At 45.0% G+C, this 23,399-nt stretch overlaps 3 protein-coding genes and 1 long non-coding RNA gene across 8 annotated transcripts in view; 1 reads left to right on the top strand and 3 right to left on the bottom strand.

The window, feature by feature from the left end:
- The window catches only part of mipol1 (mirror-image polydactyly 1), a 49,986-nt gene extending 38,496 nt beyond the window's left edge, over nt 1-11,490 (bottom strand). The window contains exons 1-2 of one of the 2 annotated variants that reach the window (XM_086275768.1): nt 11,449-11,490; nt 2,693-2,784 (exon numbers count right to left, since the gene is read on the bottom strand). In XM_086275768.1, the coding sequence (XP_086131894.1) occupies nt 2,693-2,702 (10 nt within the window). In that variant the 5' untranslated portion in view covers nt 2,703-2,784; nt 11,449-11,490. Of the gene's footprint in view, nt 1-2,692; nt 2,785-4,871; nt 4,934-11,448 lie in introns of those variants that run through there. The other variant, XM_086275767.1, reaches the window with a different exon arrangement.
- Nucleotides 1,438-21,963, top strand: LOC147306504 (uncharacterized). Of its 4 annotated transcripts, XR_015126501.1 has the most exons (5): nt 3,390-3,678; nt 4,599-4,686; nt 19,649-19,795; nt 20,606-20,998; nt 21,328-21,963. It is a non-coding gene; the product is annotated as an uncharacterized LOC147306504 (long non-coding RNA). The 4 variants fall into 4 exon arrangements; XR_015126502.1 differs by lacking the exon at nt 3,390-3,678 and adding an exon at nt 1,438-1,982 and having other exon boundaries at nt 20,606-21,963; XR_015126500.1 differs by lacking the exon at nt 3,390-3,678 and adding an exon at nt 2,753-3,005 and having other exon boundaries at nt 20,606-21,963.
- On the bottom strand, nt 4,896-11,582 carry lg19h5orf63 (linkage group 19 C5orf63 homolog). The gene is made up of 4 exons (XM_086275769.1): nt 11,449-11,582; nt 6,412-6,509; nt 5,314-5,370; nt 4,896-5,060 (listed from the first exon to the last, which is right to left on the bottom strand). The coding sequence occupies exons 2-4, from the start codon at nt 6,502-6,504 to the stop codon at nt 4,896-4,898; spliced, it is 315 nt and encodes a 104-aa protein (XP_086131895.1). The 5' UTR covers nt 6,505-6,509; nt 11,449-11,582.
- Nucleotides 12,966-20,889, bottom strand: traf3 (TNF receptor-associated factor 3). The gene is made up of 14 exons (XM_086275766.1): nt 20,589-20,889; nt 16,663-16,813; nt 16,327-16,492; nt 16,172-16,223; nt 15,721-15,825; nt 15,465-15,629; nt 15,300-15,380; nt 15,120-15,194; nt 14,898-14,990; nt 14,675-14,815; nt 14,401-14,578; nt 13,921-14,264; nt 13,656-13,847; nt 12,966-13,560 (listed from the first exon to the last, which is right to left on the bottom strand). The coding sequence occupies exons 2-14, from the start codon at nt 16,808-16,810 to the stop codon at nt 13,525-13,527; spliced, it is 1,776 nt and encodes a 591-aa protein (XP_086131892.1). The 5' UTR covers nt 16,811-16,813; nt 20,589-20,889; the 3' UTR covers nt 12,966-13,524.
- Nucleotides 21,964-23,399: the final 1,436 nt, after the last annotated feature.

Below are 23,399 nucleotides of genomic sequence, written 5' to 3'. Positions count from 1 at the left end.
CTCACGCCCTTGTGTTCAGCTCACTGCCGCTCCCTACTGGCTGCCTCCTCCTCCTCTTCTGCAGCTGACCTTCATCACTTTTCTCTACTAAATCACAGAAAATACAATCCCACTTGGGTAATGAAGTCTTCCTTCATTTTAATCCAAACCTCTAAGGTTTAAGTTAATCTGACCCTTTGTTTTCACAATACCTCTAAAATCTGCCCAATCAGAAGACGGAAAAATACAAAAACCAACCAAACTTCACGTTACTGGTGAAAACCTAAAATCTGCCCGCAGCTCCCAAATCCATTATTGGCCTCGACAGGCACCGGCCGCAGACTTTATCATCACAGCATTTTTATTCTCTATTAAAGAAATTCATACATGTAGTCCACATTTCGACTTCAACCCATCTGCTTCTGAACCGCGTTCAGAAGCAGAAAACCTGCCTGATGATACAGCTTCATCATCATCCTCACCATCAATCGTTACACCAATAACATTATTATTAATAATAATAATAATAATAATAATAATAATGATAATAATAATAATGGATTGCATTTAATACCGCTTTTCAAGGCACCCAAAGCGCTTTACAGTTCCACTATTCATTCACTCTCACATTCACACACAGGTGGAGGCAGCTACGGTTGTAGCCACAGCTGCCCTGGGGCAGAAGCGAGGCTGCCATATCGCGCCATCGGCCCATCTGGCCAACACCAGTAGGCGGCAGGTGAAGTGTCTTGCCCAAGGACACAACGACCAGGACAGAGAGTCCGGGGATCGACAGTAACACTAAGATTCAGCAACATCTTTTCTCATTTTCATTAATCAGCAGCGCCGACTGTTCATCATCATCATCGTCACTGTGTGAGTGAGGCTCCTGGCACCACAGAAGAAGAAGTAAACAGAGACGCATATGGAGGCACCGGGCGACTGAATACTGTGTTTGTTTCCTGCACAACTGTTTCACACGCAGAGTTTGATCTGAGCGAGGACGCCGACAGACGACGGATTATCACCACGGGTGGGGGTGGCGGGGGGTGGGGGTGTTGATGTAAAAAAAACAAAACTAACTGCAGCTTTTCTTTTTCTTCTCCTTCAATAATTCAAGCACACTCTCTCAGCGCTTTAAAGCATGAGGATAATCCCAAAGACGATTTGGGTTTAAATAAATAAATCAATCAATCAATAACCGATGGAGGGCCAGCGACCCCGGTGTGCCGCTCACAGACTGTAAAGAAAGTCTGGATTTTGCCATGGTGATGTCACCCACTCGCTCGCTCTAAACATGCCTCTTTTTGCTGAAGCGACCTGCCCGCTGAAACGTGAGAAGCGATCACGTCAAACACTTCCTGTCAGTCATGGAGATGAAATGAGTGTTGCCTTGGTAACCAGCGATCACAGCTGTCACTGATCTCCAGCAGGTTTCATCCTCTGTGTTAACACGAGCCTCTCAGCCGATGTCTCACCGCAAACACAAAGTCCAAATATAACATGTCCTCGAGACACATTTACACAGCAGATTACTGAGCGTGCTCAGCAACCACGAGGAGGACGCTCTCAGAGCTCGGAGGACAGCTGATTTTGAACAGGACTCTGTCCCTGTGAGCGGCAGCAGGGCTCTGATGTGAAGGAGAACAGCTCCCCCTGGTGGACATTTGCTGACATCACCTCGGGACCTTGGGCTGCTTCCATCAGGCTTATTGATCATCAGATTTATTGATCTTTGTGTCATTTTTCGGCACATTTTCTGGTTTTATTTCACTTTTAAAAAGACAGACGGGTGTTTCAGACGGGTTGAGCTTCACTAGAATTCGGCCGATTTATTTTATGGGACCAGCAAATTTGCATCAAACTCATTGATTCAAAACTCAAAATCATCAGCATGTGAAACACGAAGCTCAGGAGATGTTGCAGACAGGACGTCAACTTCCTGTCTAAGCGATGGGGCGTGGTCTGATCAACGAGCACGCCTCACTGAACTGATCACAGAGGTAGGTAGGGACCACACAGCACGCAGCAGAGGGCCGCCAATGACCCGCCAGCCACACTCTGAACCACTGGTTACCCTGCTTAGTAGTAGGATTTACAGTAATATTACCTGTGTTCACATATAATATCTGTGGTATTACAAGTAGTATGACCTGTGTAGTATCTCTAGTATTTACAGTAGCATTACCTGTGTACATATATAGTATCAGTAGTATTATGGACGATCCGGGGGTTTCTCTGTGAATGTCACGTTCCCGTGGCAGCGTGCTCGCTGCTCGCTCAGATTTGAAGTTTCATTTGTCGCTGTAGAAGTTTTCTTCCCACGCAGAGTGAACAGCGGACGCTCATGTTTCTGTCACTTTTTACAGAATCCAACTCAAAGTAATGTGATTACTTCCACGCTTTAAACGCTGCATGGTCGTACTTTCTCCATCACTCCATGTTATCCATTGTTGATCTGCACACGTCTGTTACCACGGACGCCGCACGCTCGTACGTCACTCACGAGACACTGACAAACAAAATCACGGTTTAGTAACGCAGTAACACTGCGTGCTCATGGGAAAGTAACAGTAATCTAATTACTTTTTTGCAATAGTAATCCCTTAGTTTTTTCAGGTAACGAGTAAAGTAATTGAATTACGTTAGTACTCATCTTTTATTATAGGTGATATTACCTGTGTAGTATCTGTAGTATGTACAGTAGTATTACCTGTGTACATGTCCACCAGAGAGTCCTGGAGCTCTTTGCTGGGTGTCGTTGTGGGCTGACTGGTCTCTTCTGGACTTTGTGATCTGGTTTCCCTGGAAACACAAATACACACTATCAATCACCGCTGTCATAGTTGCCTGAGGTTGGGGGATGGAGCTAAATGCAGCCAAACAGAGAGCCACAGGGAGCATCACTCAGGGAACCAGAGTGACAGGGAACCCTTTTTCCTTTAGTTTTTGTTTCAATAGAGACACATTTGAACAGCACACCTCAGCACTGGAGAAAAAAACCTGCCCAACACACCTGAAGCCAGGTGACTGTCCACCAACTCAAACATTTATATTGTGACCTGCAGAAGCAATAAAAACTGATTTACAGGTTTGATGGATTTTCTACTGATTTATTGATGTTATTGGCAGTGTTGGGGAGTAACGGAATACATGTACCGCCGTTACGTATTTAAAATACAAAATATGAGTAACTGTATTCCGTTACAGTTACCGTTTTAAAAGGTGGTATTCAGAATACAGTTACTTTGTTGAAATAAATGGATTACACTGCGGTACTTTCCTGTTTCATTTTGTCGCGGGTCAGGACTGTTTGGGTTTTGTTTGACAGCTACGTGCTGTTGTTCCAGGCGGCAGCGTTACGGTTGCCATGGTTACAGGGCGACGCTCTCTCTCTCTCTGCGACTGTGTGTTTCCTGGGTGAGAGAGCGCCTTTTCGTTGTTGTTGTCCTTGTTGTTGTGCTAAGCTAACAGGCAGAATGCTACAAGCATAGCTCTAAAGAATGTAGCATCATGGGCAGTGTAGTCCGTGTTGCAGGGAGAATGGACTGCCATACACGTTATGGGTCTGTGAGCGCGAGGAGGGAGAAAAACGGGAGTGGAAAGGTACGAGTTGTCATCGAGGAAAAACGGGAGCTGGAAGCATGTAAATATAATAATAACCACTTCAGCCAAGAAGAGTGCCTGACGAGCCCAGTTGTAAGTAAGCTATTAAGACTCGACTGTACACCGTGTTCGTGTTTTCCTCCGAAAACAATAAGTTCCGTTGGAGCAGTCTTTCAACGCCTCTCTCTGTCTCTCGCAAGCAAACTTGACCCACACAACAAAGTAAAGCTATTTTTCGGCTACGAGCCGACAGGGACCCCGCCGTATTAGTCAGAGGTCCCTTTACTACAGCTCGGAGTCGCGGACCTTCAGTAATAGTAATAAATCACACAGCAATAGTACATTCACGTTGTTGTAAAAAGCATGATAATATATTAAGTAATCCAAAGTATTCAGAATACGTTACTGTCATTGAGTAACGTAACGGAATACGTTATTGAATACATTTTGAGGCATGTATTCTGTATTCTGTAATGGAATACATTTTAAAAGTAACCTTCCCAACACTGGTTATTGGTTCATTTCTTAGAGCAGCTCAGAGTGACTCGTGCTTTCTGACCTTTAAACAGGAAGTAAAGTCTGATTAACGGTAACAATGTCAGAGGTAACGAGGTGACCTCCATCAGGTAAAAGAACCTGACTGGTCATTCCTGCGGTGGATTCCCGTGGTAATCAATATTCTCTCCACGTGAATCGTTTCCCTTATCAATACACAGAGCACAGCTAGCCCCTCTCTCCCTGTCAGCAGCTCCAACAGCCAATGAGATGGCTCCTTCATGATCCAAACCTCAAGGCGGCACCGCCAGTCCCTGGAATTATTGATCCAATACAGGTTTAACTTGAATTCAACTTTTACAGTTAGGCGTTCAACTCTGGACCTAATCACTAGATTATCACTTATCAATTACTGATCGATCAGTTCAGCCTGTCTGACAGATTATTGATCACCGATCAGACAGTTCTTACTTGAGTTGGAGCTGCAGCTCATTGATCTTCCTCTTTGCCCTCTGCAGAGCAAACTGAACATCTGCCGCTCTATGCGACGCCATCGCCACAACTTCACCTGCCTGAGAGCATGCCTGAGGTCTCCGTTGTAACCAGGTAACACATCGAGGAGGAGCTGAGCTGTGATTGGCTGACAGTTATGTGAAGGTTAAATATTGATAAGGTCACGGGATCGGGTGACTCGAGAAAAACAGGATCTGTTTCACAGTGATGTCACAGTGAGGCCTGCTCTGATTGGCTGTGTAAAGATGACACAGTGAAGCCACATATTTCTTAATCACTTGTGTTTATTGCTTATTTGTGAGTTATTGGCCTTCGGCATCTTGCAGCAGTTTGTCCAGCAGGGCAGTGTCCACACGGTGCTTCATCACAAACTGACCATTCAGGTGGAACACAGGTATGTCCCACCTGTACCTGTCCCACCACAGCCGGTTCTCTGGGAGGCTGATGTCCACCTGCTGCAGGACCAGCTGACACACACACACACACACGCACCCACGCACGCACACACACACACACACACACACACGCACACACAGGTAAAATACGTGGAAAACATACAGACTTTCTTATCAATACTATTGTGAACATGGCAATCAATCACATCCCAGTCTATCAATAACACATCATATATCAGCCTCTCAGTCATCACTGATCAATCAGTAACGTCAGTTCAATTAACTTTAAACTTTATTAACAACAGTTTTATAACAAGCTTCTCACCCGGTGTCTGAACGGCTGCAGCTGCTCTTTGGCTTCATCACACAGAGGACACGGATCCTGCAGAAAAATGTGAACTTTATTGCTATTTTCCCCCCAAAGCGTAGTAATAATACATAATCTGACTGGTATTTAAAGGGTATAATATCTGAATTTGAATTATATTTTGGTTTTAAAAAAATCAAGTCAATGAAAGTAGAAAAATGTTTTAATATATATGAATTTTATAGCATTTTGTAAACATAAACAGGGGGTGGACATTTTTGGCCACGAACAAGCTGAGAGGGAGTTTTGTTGTTTTTCTGTCACTGCACAAAAAAAACAAAGATGCATAAAACTCATTGATACGTTTAATTATTGCTACGCATCTAACCTCCACCATGGTTAGAAAATAAATCAGTTTGCATGTATTATTTAGAAAAAAATGGGGATTTTATTCCTATTTAATTCATTACAATTATGTGATTTAACTGGTATTTAAAGGGTTAAAATTCTGAATTTGAATAAAATTTAGATTATCATGAACAGCACTGATGCTAATCTAAAAAATTCAAGTCAAAAAAAGTGGAATTTTTTCTTAATATATATGAATTTTGTAGCATTTTGTAAATGTAAACAAGGCGTGGCCATTTTTGGCCACGAACAGTTTGAGAGGGAGTTTTTATGTTTTTGCTCTCCCTGCACAAAAATAACAATGCATTATAATCAGTGTTGATGTGAATCAATTACATGCCCCAGACTCTACTATTAATAATACAAGAAATTTCAGTAGCAATGCAATTATATAAAATTGTGAGATTTGAGGTTGTCTTCCAGCTAGTGCAGTGGGCAAATAAACTGGTGTTTAAAGGGTTAAAAAGTAATAATTATTTTATATTTATGAAAAGAACTGAAGTTAGTTAAAAGCTTTATGCAGAAAAAAATTGGAAAAAAAAAAACATAAAAATAATAAAAATTACAGACTTAATCTGTTGGTGGCCACTTTTGGCCACGAACAAGCTGAAAGGGTCGTGATTTTGAACAAACCCAGAAGTCCAGACGCTTTTCTTTCCAAGCTCCTGAGACTATGATGTTAATGTATCGAACAGGTGTGGGCGTTACCTTGGTGAAAAGTGTGAGAGTGGGTAAAGTTCTAGTGGAAAACAGTCGGAGCTGCAGGGTTGCAGGTCCACAGAAACTCTTCATCACAAACATTTCATCTGAGAACACCAAGAGAGACACAGTTACTGACCTGCATGCAGCTGGGCCTTCAGAGAGCAAACACGTCCTCACAGAAACCAATCACAGGTTCAGCAGGCAGCGCGTTTGTGCACGCCACTGTCCTCCACGCTTTGGTATCATTTCAGCCAATCGTGCTGCATCTCAATTTTCATGAACGACGCCGCTTACAGCTGCACAGTCACGCCAGTCTTTTGTATCATTTCAGTGATACATCAGTGCCAAGTCTCAGAGTACTGGGGTTACTCAGGTTATTACTCAGATTACTGAGGTTACTCAGATTACTGAGGTTACTCAGGTTATTACTCAGATTACTGAGGTTACTCAGATTACTGAGGTTACTCAGGTTATTACTCAGATTACTGAGGTTACTCAGGTTATTACTCAGTTTACTGAGGTTACTCAGGTTATTACTCAGTTTACTGAAGTTACTGAAGATACTCAGATTACTCAGGTCACCCAGGATCAGAAATGGGCAGTAACACGTTACAATTAGAGATGGCACGATACCACTTTTTTATGTCCGATACCGATACCGATATCATAAATTTGGATATCTGCCGATACCGATATGAATCCGATATAGTGTTTTTTAATCAACAAAACTGTTTTTTAAAATATCTTGCTGCATTTTGCAAGTCTGCAAGTTCATACTCAAGTTTAAAACAACAACTACACTAAAGCTATTCTGTTATACCTGTATACAAAAAAAATATTTCATAGTTCAGCAATACTGATCAATCTAATAAACTTAGACCTACACCATCCTCCCTATTCTGGTATTTTAAAGAGTACTTAGCGTAAATATTAAGCAACCTAACTAATAGGGTTCCAACTCCCAGCAACAACAAAAATAGATAAATAAAAAATAGGGAACCACCCCTCACGCTCCACCTCATGATGCTTAATCAACGTAATCAACCTTAATTTGATGCAGTGTGAAAAAAAATGCACAGAAATCAATTATTTTTCAAGAAATATTAAATAGATTCAACATCTTTCTTCAACAAAATTGCAGACTGCACAGATGGTACCTTCCCAAAGGAAAATGTACTATAGCTTACTAGGGTATATATATTAGACTTAATAGTCACTATATACAGTAATTGACTTCTATTCATTTTACATCAAATTAAAACTTTGGGTGTCAGATAATTATTTATTAAAAGCTCGACATTTTAAATGAGAATAAGAAAGAAAAGTATGTCTTTGTGCCCCCTTTTCCCTGTTCATGCCCTATCGGCCCCCCTGGCTAAACTTTGCTAGATCCGCCCCTGCACAGTTACCAGCCGTCAGCTACGTAGAAAAAGATCCTGGTGTAGAAAGTAATATTAAATACATTCTAACAACAGCTTATCAAGCTTAAACGTGCTGCTGTTGTTCAGCCGCTGGTTTGCTCTTTCTGGCGCAAAGTGGACCAAAAACAAACAAGAGAGACTCACGACAGAAAAGCCGATCAGCTGATCATTAGCAGTTTCACGATTGAAGTAGCAGCCGGAGAGCGAGAGGCAGTCGCTCGTTAAGCTTAACGTGGGAATGCTTTACAAACATTCAGAGATGGACTTACACACTTGCTTTACTTCTCTCGGGGATAACTTTGTCGGAGATGAAATGCCAGGTTGCTAGCAAAGCTCCAAATGCTATCCAGACCACCGACAGGTCCGGCATGCCACAGCTGCTCTATCACGTGATGCATACTGCTCCGACGTTCTGAGGCGAGTTACGGCGTGTTGCAAGTTTTGTGAGGTGCTTTCGTGATATTTAATGGATCGGATTACATTTTTTATTTTTCTCCGATATCCGATCCAGTAATTTAGGTCAGTATCGGACCGATACCGATACGTAATATCGGATCGGTCCATCTCTAGTTACAATTAAGGCATTACTGTAATTCGATTATATTTTTTTAAAGTAACCAGTAAACTAAAGGATTGCTATTGCAAAAAAGTAATTAGATTACTGTTACTTTCCCATAAGCACGCAGTGTTACTGCGTTACTAAACCGTGATTTTGTTTGTGAGTGTCTCATGAGTGACGTATGAGCGTGCGGCGTCCGTGGTAACAGACGTGTGCAGATCAACAATGGATCACATGTCGTGATGGAGAGAGTACAACCATGCAGCGTTTAAAGCGTGGAAGTAATCACATTACTTTGAGTTGGATTCTGTAAAAAGTGACAGAAAGACGAGCGTCTAGGGCTGCTCAATTAATCGAATTTTAATCACGATTACGATCTGGGCTTTCAACGTTCATTAAAAATGACTGAGCCGATTATTAGCCCCTCCCTGCCTCGTGCTTTACTCTCGCGCTGCTCCGTGTGGTAAATCGAGCGCACCTCTCTGCATTTCGAACACGCATCACAACAATTAAGAGGACCCGAGGGAAGCTTGGAAAGCTAAGCAGAAGTTATTTGGAGAGGAGAGTGACTGCCGTTGGTTGAAAAGCGAGGTAAAAAGAAAAAAACTTCAGTGGTGTGGAAACATTATGGGTTCGCGTTTATAAACTTTGCTATGGTGTAGTAGCTGCACCACAGAGCAACACTGCAAAGTTCACTAAACATAGATGTTTACATTTTTCATTTATTTCTTATATTGCAAACATTTGCACTGTTATCAGTATTTGCACACTGTTTTAGATTATTTTTTAAAGTCATTATTCAATACATTGTTATTGTTAACCCTTTAAAGCCGGTCAGAGCAGCACACTCCGTTTTGTGTAACTATTTTTAAATCCCTGTAGAACCTGAACCTGTAAGCTAGCGCAATAATTTTTTTTGCATATGAAACCAGAGGAGTTGTACTTACATCTTATGCCATCAGCTTGCCCTCGGTCACGGTTTGCTTCCACATATAGCTTTGCAAAAATTGCATAAAAAGCACTTGCGGGAACAAAAACAATATTCCAGACACACGTTTTGCCGATCCGATCAGCTGTTCGTGACACTTCCCACAGTGAAAAAGACGTCAGCGCGAACTATCGCGTTTCCTGCCCAAAACCGGAAGTGACGTCATTTTCGCGGAAAATGTAGTTTTTTACTTGTAGGCTTCAAAAGCCTATACTTGTGTTTTTATAAGCCATGTTTGACTTTTCTGAATAGTTTCTGGGATGCTTAGAACTCGAATTGCACTGCTGGAAATAGTTTATTTTGATGCACATGCTGTTTTCTTTGCAAATTTGCATCATAAGATTGTTTTTTTGTTTTTCCTGCAGTATATAAAAATTGGTGTATCTCCAAAATAAAACTATGAAGACACTCAAAATAAATTTCCTGTTGTTGTAAACTATTTTTTGCAACTTTTTAAAAAGTATTTAAAGTTTTGAGGGATAAACCTCTTAAATTTCTCCAAGAAGAAATATATGTAAAAAACAAAACAAAAACGATTTTCAATTTTTTTGTAGTTTATTGCACTTGTTTGCAATTAATGTAGTTACTATGGACTTAATACATACATATTATTAAAATATGGGCTATAACAGTTGTATTGATGTATAGCAACTTGAAATGCTCCCACAAATGGCACTACAACATGTAAAACAATAATATAAGCTCTGGCGCACTTGGTTCTATGGTAGGTCTTAAAGGGTTAAATAAATATCGTCATATAATCGTGATCTCAATTTCAGTGAAAATAATCTTGATTATCATTTTTACCATAATCGAGCAGCCCTATGAGCGTCTGCTGTTCACTCTGCGTGGGAAGAAAACTACAGCGACAAATGAAACTTCAAATCTGAGCGAGCAGCGAGCACTCTGCCACGGGAATGTGACATTCGCAGAGAAACCCCTGGATCCTCCCACTGACATGACCGCTGTGGGCAAACCTCCACCCGCCCCACTCCTGCTCAACAGCTGACAGTAGATTTAAGAACTGCTGAGTCTTTGATTTTATTCATTTTCTGCTGTGTTTTACTTGCATCTATTTGAAAGAGTGCAAACACAAAACGTGATTTTATTTTATACGCTGGAATATGCAGAACATAGCTTTAAATGTTAAACATTTCTTCCCGTCAAAGACAGTTGAAATAATTTAATTTGTGCTTGAAGCATAAAGTTAAAAGTTTAAATCGATTAAAACAATTTTAAAAAGACACTTTTTCATTTGATTACATTTTATATGATGGATTATACAGAAAAAATAGAACTGGGCTGAAAGATCTATGACGTTATTACGTATTCAGGTTGTGTATCAAGTTTTAAAAAGTAACTAAGTAATGAAGTAACTAATTACTTTTGAAAATAAGTAATCAGTAAATTAACTGGATTATTTCTGGTGAATTAATCAGCAACTAGTATTTAGTTACTTTTTTTCAAGTAAATTGACTCGCACTGCTCAGCATACTCAGGATATTCAGATTACTCTGAATAGTAATATTACAAAGGATACTCAGATGGAAACTCCGCATGAGAACACTTTCCTGAGAATCTCAGCAGTCGTCAGCTTCATCATCTCAGCTCATGATAAAGTTTTTCCACATTATTTTAGTTTGCACACACACACACACACACACACACACACACACACACACACACAGCATTACAGACCAATCAGCTGCCAGCGCGTCACACAAACGCCTCACTGACAGCTACACCTGTCTGACAGGTAGAGCCTGTTCCTTCCTGTAAGCTTTTAAACATATTTATTCGTATTTTGTTTTTACTTTGTTGTTTTACTTATATATTTAAACACACACACACGGGGTTTTTTTTGTTGTTGTTTTTTTACACACAGATCACACACCGTGCCGCTTTTTGTGTTTATTTTTATTTTATTTTTTTCGTGAAATCATTTCTAAAGTAACTCAATCTCTTGTCGCCCTTTCAAAATAAGAGCCTGTTTTCTGGTAACCTTAATGCTATCTGTTAGCCTGTTGGCTCCCCGGGGCTCTACGGTTCTACAGCTAGAACCGAGCTTCACTTACCGGGTCGGGCCTCGCAGCCCCGCTGGGTCCGGGCCGGTGTTCTGGGGTCCTTCGAGTCTTTCAGGTTCGGTTTGAGCCTGAAGTCTGGAGCTGAAGCACAAACTCTTAGCCGCTTCTTTTTCTGCGGATAACGCTCTCTTCTTCTTCTATGGTTCAAAAAATAAATAAATAAAAAAATCAACGAGCCGCCGCCGTTTCCTGTGAGCAGCGCCACCTGCCGTCCTCCTTTCCTCCTCTAAAAAAATCAGTTTATCTGGCCTTTTAATGTTTTTGTGCATCACTTCCAGTGAAGACATTTAAATGGATAATCTCGTCATCCTCCTACAATCTGTATTTATCCGTGTGTTGGAGTTGTAGTACTCATCTTGTGCTTCGAGTGGGTAGTGTCTCACACATCACAGACTGTCCACCCCCTCCCTCGACCCTACGGAGGATGCCATCACCCTTCACACAGTGCTGAGCTATCTGGAGAAGAGGAAGATGCTCAACACCAAACTGGACCACCTTCAGATTCCCTGATCCTGGGATCCAGAGAATAACCTGAAGCTGAACAAAACCAAAGAACTTATAATGGACCTCAGGAGGCACAGACAGGTCCACTTCCCCCCTCATTATAAACGGAGGACGGGTAGAATCTGTTTCCACCTTCAGGTTTCTGGACACCCACATCTCCCCTGATCTCACCTCCAACCTACAACACCATCGCCGTGGTAAAGGAGGCCCAGCAGTGGCAGCACGTCCTCGGTGTCCTGAGGAAGAAGAACCTCAAGAAAGCCTTCATTTGTCACATGCAAGAGGGAGAAAGTGGGAACGCCTTCATCAAGAGCCAGATGAAGACCTGGACCAGGACCTGCTGCTGCTCCTCAGTGGAGAGCGTGCTCTCCTGCCTGGTGTTTGGTGCTCAGGGGCCACGACTAAGAACAGGAAGGCAGCAGAGAGGGTCATTAACACCACCCAAAAAAGCACTGACTGCCATCTGACACCCCTGGATGGCATCGCCAGATCCTCCTGTCTCAGGTAAACCAGTGAACTGCCCACCGCCCGTTGGACCCTCTGAATTCAATTCAGTCAGGTCGCACACCTCCAGACAAACAGCTTCTTCCCCTGGGGGAAGACTGTTATCAGACTGTTATCCCCCCCGACACACATTGCACCCTGCCCACCAACCAATCTGAGCCATGGTGTGAGTGACCCTCATCACTCAGGTCACTTGCACACAGACTGTTCACACCAAGTTTCTTCTACCTCAGGATATTAAAGTTTCTTGAAACAGATGCTGGAGCCTCTTTTTGCCTCGGTTTGTCTTCACACACATTGGTGACCCACACCTGTGTCGAAGATCGAATCGCCACTGTGGACCCCGAGACATCAGTGACAGCAGCAACACGCAGCAAAACCGCCAAGTGACATCATGTGGCTACGCTATTATTTCACAGGCAGAGAGTTCCTTTATTGATGACCTCATCAGTGACGATAAAACAGGAAGTCTCCGCAGAAAAACTTCACAATAAAACAAGTTTGTTTTCTGTCAGTTTTATTTTCACACAAACATTCAAAACTTTAAAGTGTGCAAATGAACCGAACGACTCGCACGAATTCTGTCGACGCTCGGAAACCCACCAAGGCCACAGAGCAGCCAGTCCGCACCGCCGGGCTCTACAGGAGTCTGCTCTTTATGTAGTTTCATCCGGTCTGATCAGGTTTTCGGACTCCTCTGTGGCTGTAGTGGATTTCCTAGCATGCCTCTGTAAACGGGTAATAAAAGGAAGTAAAGCTCGATGCACAGCATCAGTAACGAGCAGCAACAACGTCCTCATAGTGGCGGCCATGTTGGCTCTGAGTTCTGTCACCACGGTGACACTGAGTCATTCACCCCCCCACCCCCGCGCGCACACACACACACACGCGCACACACGCACACACACACACACACACACACACACACACACAGTTTTGTAGTCCACCAGTCAATAAAGTTCACTTTGACTGGCTGCTTCCTGTCTCTTCTTCTCCATCTTCCCATCTCTGATCCTTCCCATAATCCTTTGCTCTGCCAGGTGCGCACCGGTCACACGGTCACAGGTCAGGAAGGTCAGAGGTATCCACGGTAACCTGCCGGTCAAACCAATCACCACAGGTTAATTCACTCATCGCTGAATTTATCAATACATAGGTGGGGTCTGTAACCCGCAGGACACGCCCCTCACCTTGATGAAGATGGTGTCATCTTTAATGTAGGTCCCCGTCTCCAGGACAGTCTGCGACACGAACAGCGGGCAGCCGGACGCGATGTTCATCTCGGCCACCGGACGGCGGAAACTGCTGCTGTTCGGGTCCGGTTTGAAGGCGTCGCCCAGGTGCTTCCTGGAGGGACCCTGGTCCATCAACATCAGGGTCACCTGACAGACACAGACCGCATCAGAACACGCTGTTCACGCTTCTGCGGTTAATCACACAGGAAGTGAGGTGTACCTTTTGTTTGAAGGGCCAGGGCAGCAGGGCATCGTACTCGCCCCTCATCACCACAAAGAACAGCGACAGGTGCGTCCCCTTGCCCATGCCGTCTCCGTTCAGGTAAACTCGAGCACACATCTTGTAACCGAAGTATCCGGTGTAAAACGGCTGCGAGTACAGCGACAGCGTCTTCGCTGCCACCGCGTCCTGTTTCCGCCTTTTGTAGTCGCGGATCTTCCAGATTAGAGTCCCGTTGTAGCTCGCCGTCTCCAGCACCTGGAAACGCAGGTCCATGTCAGCCAATCGGATCTCGTGGACGCTCAGCATGTCGTCATGGCGATTCAGCTGAGTCTCCAGGGATGCTGCAGAGAAGAAGACGTGCACCGGGAGTTATTGATTATCAATCGACAAACAGCCGTAGCGTGCCCTAAACCTCTGGTGTCTGAGACTACAGCCCGTCCCCAGACCCCAACGGCGGTACAGAGAGGCCGTTCTAACCCAGTGTGTGTGTCGTGGATCCGGATCCGCCGCGTCCACCTTGCTCCAGAGCGGCGAGCCTCGTCCGTACGCTCTCCAGCGTTCCTCGCAGGCTCTCCACCTCATCTCTGAGCAGACGGAGAGAATGCAGCTCCAGTTCCACCTCCAGCAACTTCTCTGAGTGAGAGCTCATTAGTTTCTGTGGAGAGAGCACAGATTAACGTGATGAGCGTGTCTGTGGACGGTGGGAGGAGCCCACGCTGTCAAGAAAAAACCACCAGCGAAATGGCGGTACCTGCATGGTGGCGAGTTTCTGCTCCATCTGCCGGTTCTTCTCCCTCAGCTCCTCGTTCTGGTTCTCCAGCTCCGACAGTCGGCTGCTGAGCGCAGGAAGCACCTTGTACCGCTCCATCAGCTCACCTTTCACATCTTCCACCTGGAAGCAGAGAGCGCTCAGGTGAGCGCGCGCCGCACTTTCTGAGGAAGATGTGAAGTGTTTTACGTGCCACCGTGGTTACCTTGTTCTCTAACGACAGGTTCCTGTTTGCCATCATCTTCAGGTGTTCGGCTGCGAAGGTGGACTCGTGCTGCCTCATGTCCTGGTTCAAACCCTGAAACACAGCACACGCAATATTGCAGTACATGCATTATGAAGTATTAATACAGGTGTATAACTGCAGTACTGTGGTACATGAGCCACAGGTCTGCCACACGTTTAGTGAGAATGATGATGAAACTACCTTGAACGTGCAGCCGTAGCGGTGGAACTGACAGCTGACCTGAGCTTTGGGACAGTCATGCTGGTGACCCGAGAGCTGAAACAGCACAACATCAATAAATCAATAGATCGATCGATCACTGCGATCGGAAAAGCTGAAAGCTGAAGGGTGCGAGTGATCCGGGAAAAACTGGGTCAGCACCTCGCTCCGGGGCAGGGAGGCGAAAGAGCAGTGGTTTGGACACATCACGGGGAACGCCGGACAAACCGTATCTTTGTGTTTCTGAAAAACGTTTTTAAAAACTTAATTTTTCACAAAAATCACCAAAAAGCAAGAAAAAGAAGCCAAACGCTGCCCGCGACTCACCTGCAGGTCTGTCAGGGGCATCTTCGTGCTGCAGAACTCGCAGGTGGTTTCTCTGTGTTTGCATTTCCAGCTCAGGTGGTCGGGAATCTCCTTCCTCATCATCCTCTCCTTACACTTTCCCAGCGGGCAGGGAACCTCGAAGAACGGACACACGTTCAGGTGGTCCTGCAGACACACAGGTGAGGCAGGTAAATGAATTTCTGCTGTATGCAGAGCAGCCAATCAGAAAGCGGGATTTTCAGGTACGTGTGCTCACAGGTATCTGCTGCAGACTCATCTGCTCCTGACAGCCGTTCGCCTCGCTGCGGCAGTAAACCTTTAGCGACATGATCTCCCGGTGGCAGCAAACGTCTTTGAAGATCTGAAACACAAAGCACAGCCTGATCAATCACACAGCCCGACGAGTGATCACAGATTGCTCAGTAACTGATCGGGAATCAATCACAGACCAGTGGGGCTGTCAACATTAACATGCGTTATCCGTCGCCAGGATTAACGCGATTAAAATTTTAACCAAATGAACCCATCGGAAATGCCTCTCTCAGCGTATTTGGGGCAGTTTGTACAAAGTTGGTCCATTCTGCGCTCCAGATGGCTTCATCATGTTAAAACTTTATTCATAAACACAGATTAACAAATGTTAACGTTGACAGTCCTACTGATCAGTCAACAACGTGATCTCTGCTGTGATGTCACTTCCTGCCCACCTTGTCTCTGAACAGTGGCTCCATGTCAGCCGGACACACCGGGTTTGGACGACTGCAGGAGAGAGGACACAAAAGTTAAACGCTGACACCTGCAGGGTCGAGCAGGAACTCAAATCGACGCAGTGTTTCCCCTGAGTGGGAGTGGCCTGTCTCACCTGAGGATGTCGCAGATGCAGCTGTTACAGAAACGGTGTCCACACTCGGTCTGGCGGGGCTGACACAGGACCAGCCTGCACGCCTCGCAGCAGTATTTAGCTTCTGGAGTTTCTACAAAGTGATCTCTGAAGCCGCCATGAAGAGGCAGGAAGCCTGCGGGCACACCTGAACACACACCTGAGGTCAGAGACACACCTTACCGAACCTGTCCTCAAAGAGGATTCACACCCTCCTGGCTTCAAAGGCCTGACTGGGTCTTAAATAACCTTAGCCAATCAGATCAGCCACCGTGTGTGAATCCTACCTAACAAAGATTTTTTTTTGAAACTCGTTACCTTGCTGAGCGGTGGGCTCACTGGAAGGCCACAGATTGGCTGGGCGGTGAGAGGGCGGGGCTGCCGAGAGGGGCGAAATAAGGGAGGGTGCCACCTGCTGGAGGGGAATCTGCACCTCCCTGCCGTCAGCACTCCTCCCCGCGGACATGACCTGAGGAAACATTAAAAGAAACATTAGAACCCAACAACTGAGTCCAGTCTGCACGTGCTCAGTGGAGTCCAGCAAGGGGCGAAGGGGCGTGGCCTATAAATAGGAAAGTTGACAGGTCACATGTTAATTTAATTAGAAAGTGCAGCGAAAACAGGTGAGAACAGGTGAAGGAGAACAGGCAGTGAGCTCAAACATGGGAGTTTCAGCTCCACTGGTTCAGACCAGTAAAACCAGTAAACAATCTGAAAACCTTCATACATGATTTCACGATCCAGCCTGAGATCTTTCCAGAAGGTCTCAGAACTTCCACATCAGTCTTTGTGATGTCACAGGTCAGGTTTAACCATGTACTGCGGTGCGGTGCGGCAGGTCATTGATGACGAGAGAAACGGCGACCTCAGCTCGGACACTCGTGATGTCATGAAGCCCAGTCGCTTTTCTTTCCAAGCTCCTCAGATTAGCATGACCTGGTACCTGAGAACCTTCACAGATATGTCAGAGTGAGTGTCCAAAGATCAGTTGGTCTTCCTCCGAACATCTCAGACTTAGGTAGGTCCTTCAGGTGGACCCTCGGGTGAATCCTGTAGCTTCTGGCTGAATGTCACGGGAACCCCGTCTCTGACCGGTCGGCATTCACAGTTTTTCCTTTCGTGTTTTCGTGGATCCTTTAAAAGGGCCGATGCTACCTGAACCCTCGATGGGTCACCTGATGACCAGGTGGACGTTTGCGATTGAAGAATCACATTTTGGTCATGTTGGAACTCCTCGTGTACAGTGTGATCAGACATTTAAATATTACACTGACCTTTAACCCTCACAGCAGACGTCCGCCATGATGTTTGAGCAGCCCTGGACGTGAGTCCAAATGTTAAATAAAGGAAAAAGGTTCAGATACTGAACCATTAAACTGAGGAATGAATGCATTTCTCTCTCAGTTAAAAACATAAAGAGGATTTCAGAAAATGAACCTGTTACTCTGTTTTCTAAGTTCATGAAGTTGACGGTTGGATAACCGGCTTTAACTCCAGTCAGCTGCTCTGAGCTGACTGACGTGCAGTTTGGGGTTTTTCCTTAAACATGTGATGTTTCAAAAACAGCCACAATGGAAATGACCTCAGTGTTCTGATACTCACTGCAAAAAAGTACTTCAGTACCACAGTATTACACTATTGCTGTATCACAGTACTGCAGTATTCTATTCTATTTTATTTATACAGTGCCAAATCACAACAACAGTCACCTCTGTTCATCTGGACGTTTGACCGCTGCCCCGACAGCACAGACGGCCAAACACGCAGACCGAGAATCCCGGTCACGGATCGGACGCACGATGAGGAACAACCAGACTTTCCGACATTTGTTACAGTAACCTCGGTGTGCACGCGTGGTTTACCATCATTTCCTGCTGTTCGGCTCTGACGGGAAACCCGCCCACTGCAGCCTCACACACCTGACGAGCTACCTAGACGGTAGTTCGTCAGGTGACATGAGATGTGCCTCCTCAGTGAGGCGGTGGCGCTGGCGGGGTTTTGATCAGAAGTATTTACCTAGCTTATGTTATGTTATCAACTCACGAACATTCAAAGAGCCGACGCATTTTCAAAACACAAACAGTGAAATCTGGTAAAAAATGAAAGATTTGAACATTTGAATAAATCCAGAAAGAGGATCCACACACTTCACACAGGAATTCTGGGTAATTTCAGAAGCATCGGGTCAGCTGACACATGAAAACCTGAAGTGAGAGCTTTCATGACCTCACACACAGCTGTGACCTTTAACCTCCACACACACACACACACACACACACACACACACACACACACACACACACACAGAAACAGAAACACACACTTCCTGTCAGGGATGCTGGGGACTTTTCCATTCACTGCATCGTCAACACACACACACACACACACAGACACAAACCCATCCCTTTCAAAATAAAAGCCCCAAATGAGTCAGTGGCATTCTAAGGCTTGAGTTAGAGTGAAAGCTCGTCACTGATGTGCAATCTGGATCTGCCAGATGTGTGACATCACACCTACGTGTGTGATGTCATGCCTGTGGTTAACGGGTGCTGCGACATGAAGCAGGTGACTGCAGTCGTGACTGAGCACTTCTCAGAAAGAGAAACTGGAAGAATTCACTTCATCACAGGGGTTTTCCTCAGAGCAGCTGATGGAGGATCAGTAACCTGATGATAGCAGTCTGCGCCCAGCAGGGGGTGCCTGTGGAGGGGCAGGTGTGGACTCACTTGGGTTTATTCATCATCCCTGAAACAGAAACATCTGGATGACAGCAGATGTTTCTGAACCTGCAGATGTGCTTCAGCATTAACAGGACCTTCACACATGTCCCAGTTACCCAGTGCTCACCACCATCATCATTATCACCACAACCAGCATCATCATCATCGCCACTATCAGTACCATTTATTTAGATAGCAGCAAAAACACAACAGCAGCCATGTCAGGTGCTTTAATGGCCCTTTGTGAGCAAGCACTTAGCGACAGAGGGAAAGAAAAACGAGCTTTTAACAGGACGAAACTTTCAGCGGAAAGCGGCTCAGGGAGGGGCGGCCATCTTGGGGTGAAGGGAGGATTCTTATCATCGTCTGCTCAGCTAAACACACCATCACTAACACCCATGATCTTAAATTTTGACACGTATAGTGCTGCACAGCACCTGCCCTGCTGAGCAGCTTTTTCTCATGTCTGTCTGACCTGTACTGGAGCGTTCTGGGTAATGTAGTCAGACCCTCTGGGTGTTTTCTGGATTTTTCTGATGCCCAAATAATGATGATGACATGGTGTTAACATCTGTCTCGTCCAGGTGTTTCCTCAGCGGGATCCCGTCAGGCCGCCGTTAAGACACTTATGGGTGACGATCAGAGGTCAACCTGAGAGCTCCTGCAGGCTCACCCTGGGTCACCTAACAAAACACGCTCCGCCCCGGGGTATGCTCAGTGTCAGGTTACAGGTGAGACCTTTGATTCAGATGTTAAACATCACAGGGTTTTATTCTCTCAGTGTCCCAATCTTCTCAGACCATCAGCGTCACCTGCATGTCCAGGTGTTTTCATCTGAATAATGGTTTGTTCTGTCAGCTGACGATCAGCTGCTCTCTCACAGGTGAGCTAAAGGTGAAACTAACCTGATAACCTGCGTGTCCTCAAATGAGAAACCACCTGGAAACTCCACATCGGAGGTGGTCTGAGGAGTACTCTTAGTACTTTTACTGCCTTACTATCCTGCTTACTCTGACAGTACTTTGGTGTTTACAAATAGTAAACAGTAACTCCAAGTTCACGTGACCTCACACACACCTGTCCTGTTAACCTTCCCATCACATGTTATCGACACACAAGCCATAATCGATACCAGGAACTGATCCGCGGATCAATAAGAACAATAGAAGCAACAGACTGGGCTCGTCCTGTCTGTGCTCGATTCTTCAGGTCTGACTGTTTTTAGCTCTGCTGCTCTGATCAGGGCATCAATCAAGTTACCGATCGAATTATTGATTTTGTTACTGATCCGGTGGGCGCGGGTGTAAACAGACGGAAAGCCGACGCTAGCCGACGTTAGCCTGTTAGCTCGGTGTGATCGGTAACGGGGATTTTAATGTAAACACAGCTAGCTGTAGCATCTCCTCCAGCCCGCTAACACAGCTAACATGTTCCCGCTGCTCACGCCGAGTCTCCTGTCAATACCGCATCTCTGGTATGTCTCTACTGTGTGTCTTTATTCTGTTTCTGCTCTCTCGGACTCACATGAATCTCCTCCGCAGGCCACAGCTCCTCAGGACTCCCCGGGACCTCCTTCTCGGCGGTTCCTCCGCGGACTCTCTGCGGGATTCAAACCGTCAACCTGCCGCTGTGTCGGAGCCTCCGGGCCTGGGACGGACTCCTCATGGTCCGGTTTCGGGTTCAGGTTCTCCGGCTGAGTGGTTTGTGTGAGCAGACGATGCTGGGATCAGTTCAGAGATCCAGCAGCAGGACGGGCTGAACGCTGGAAACCCCCTCCGCTGCTTCCGCCCAGGAAATCCCCCAGCTGCCCGGAGCCTGCAGGGCGGCGGCGGGCCGCAGGGGGCGCTGCTTCCGCCACGTACAGTTTTCTTTATTTGTTTATCAGGCCTGTCGGGGTGAACGAGAAGCTCACAGTGGCGCTGAGATGTTAACAGGTACGAAAGGGCAGGGCAGGAGCATGTTTTAGTTCATTAAGTCAAATAATTTCAGTTTAGTGTTTTCAGCTCATTCTTGCTTCCACTGATGTGGGCTTTGACCTTTGCATTTTTACGATTATGAACAACATAATCATTTAATTTACCAGAAAGTCCAAACTTGTTTCCTCTGTAAGCACTCATTACTGATGCTCTGATTACAGATGCCTGTAAAATTTTCAGGCATCTGTACTTTACTTGAGCAGCCTATTTATTTTTCTAACCCTTTTTACTTTAACTCCCTACATTTTTAAACAAATATTTGTACTTTGTTCTTCTTACATTTTCAGAAAAGAGACTCATTATTTTAGGTTCATCTATAGTTTATACTCAGAGATAACCTGGGCAGGTGAGTGCAGGTGCCGGTACTTCAGCATCTCGCTAGCTCTACAGAAGAGGAGCGAGCATAAAGGGAGTAACGTTTTTAAGTGTCAGGTAATTTGAAATGCAGTGTTTCTATGAGCTCAATAAACATCAGCAAACACACAAACTGTTTGTGTGCAGTTTGTCTCGCAGTGTGTTGCAGCTAAAGGTCCAGCTGACATGTAAATCATCGTGTTTTTAAATCCATACATGTGACATTATGTTTTTCACATTGTGAAACCTGCTGCTAATCAAACTGAGGCAGACAGTTATTTAAAGGCTGCATGAAAATCCTCTGCAGGATAAACAGGTTAATTTGTACTGTGATGGTTTAAAGTAAAGAACAGTGTGTGACTGGTGCACAGTGGCTGTCTAATACAAAGACAGCATGAACAGCAGACTGTCAGTGTAGAGGATGGCCAACTGATGAAACATCTGCTCACATCTGGCTAAATCCAGGTATGTACATCCAGAAAGAGCAGCAGGTCAGCTGATCACAGCCTGCACACTAAGACAATCTGCTGGAATAGAAATGATTGTGAGTTTGATTATTTTCCCCACACTGAGACAAAACAGCTGATTTTAAGTTCCCCACCTGCTGAATCCACTTTAACCCCTGACTGTACACATTTGCTGTTTAGAGGCAAAGTCTCCCTCCACAATGGCGGCAACAGGAAATAGAAACATATTTTTATTTTCCTTCTTTTTCTCTGCTCATGTTCAAAGACTGATTCAAGTTGAGTACATTTATTAGAGTAGAAATAGAAACTGAAGTAAAGTTTGTATTATCATTTGGTAACATTATTTATTATTACATTAATACATATATATCACAAACCCAAAACCCTGGATGACCAGCGAGGTCCGATCACTCCTCAAAGTCCATGACGCCACCTTCAGGTCAGGCGACAGAGCTCTGTACAGGGCTGCTCGAGCTGACCTGAAAAGGGGAATTTAAAAAGCCGAGACAGACCACAAAATAAACATCGAGTCCCAGCTGTCCAGCAACAACACACGGGAGGTGTGGCAGGGCATACAAGACAATACACCACAGCGGCTACACTGTGAAAGCAGAAAACCTGAGTGTGCAGCTGGCAGAGGAAATAAACGGCTTCTTCACCTGCTTTGAAACACCAAAACAGCAGCACTCATCTGCTTCAGCCCTGCTCCCATCCTCATCCTCACCTGGTTCCTGCACCACTCAACTCACTGTAATGGAGCACAATGTCAGACGATTCCTGAGGGTCCTCAGGAGGTACAAGCTGAACTCCAACCTGCTGCTGACCTTCTACCACTCGTCCATTGAGAGCCTGCTAACATACTGTATGACAGCAGCTGCACTAAGGCAGACAGAGTGAGGCTTCAGAGTGTAGTCAAGTCAGCACAGAACATCATTGGCTGCCCTCTCCCCTCCCTGATGGACATTTATTCCTCCTGCTGCCTCAGCAGAGCAACAAACATCATCAAGGACAGCTCCCACCCTGGTTTTAACCTGTTCAGCCTGCTTCCCTCAGGGAAGCGCTGCAGGTGCATCAGCACAAAGACCCACAGACTCAAGAACATTTTCTTCACAAAGGCCACAACCACCCTGAACTCACACATGCACCGATAACACAGCCCCACCCCCCATTTCATTTCATTTATATATTTTTCTGTTAATACTTTTCATATTTGTACACACGCGTACAAATGTGTGTTTTTAGAGTAAAGCCAGTTTTGGAAAATCATTCAAACTGTTTCCACTGAAAGAAAATCGTCTCCACAGTTTGTCTGTTCTTCACAGCTCCTGCTGTATGGCTTAAAAAAGATCTCTTATTAAGCTGTTGAACTGTCAGCAGTCAGTGCTGGAAAATATTAGAGTCAAAACGTCTTACTGATTTTACCGATTCTATTTCACATTTTGTATTTTACATGCTATATTTACAGATTCTGTTTTATGAATTCTACTTATTGATTGCATCTACTAATTCTAATTATAGTGAGACTGCAACTAAAGATT

This window comes from Aulonocara sp. 'chitande type north' Nkhata Bay, linkage group LG19, assembly GCF_057382095.1.
Source record: "Aulonocara sp. 'chitande type north' Nkhata Bay isolate Kocher_YH1m ecotype deep benthic linkage group LG19, A_spYH_male_GT1.1, whole genome shotgun sequence".
Taxonomy (NCBI): Eukaryota; Metazoa; Chordata; class Actinopteri; order Cichliformes; family Cichlidae; genus Aulonocara; species Aulonocara sp. 'chitande type north' Nkhata Bay.
The sequence above is the reverse complement of the archived record's forward strand: the minus strand, read 5'-3'. Positions and strand labels throughout refer to the sequence as shown.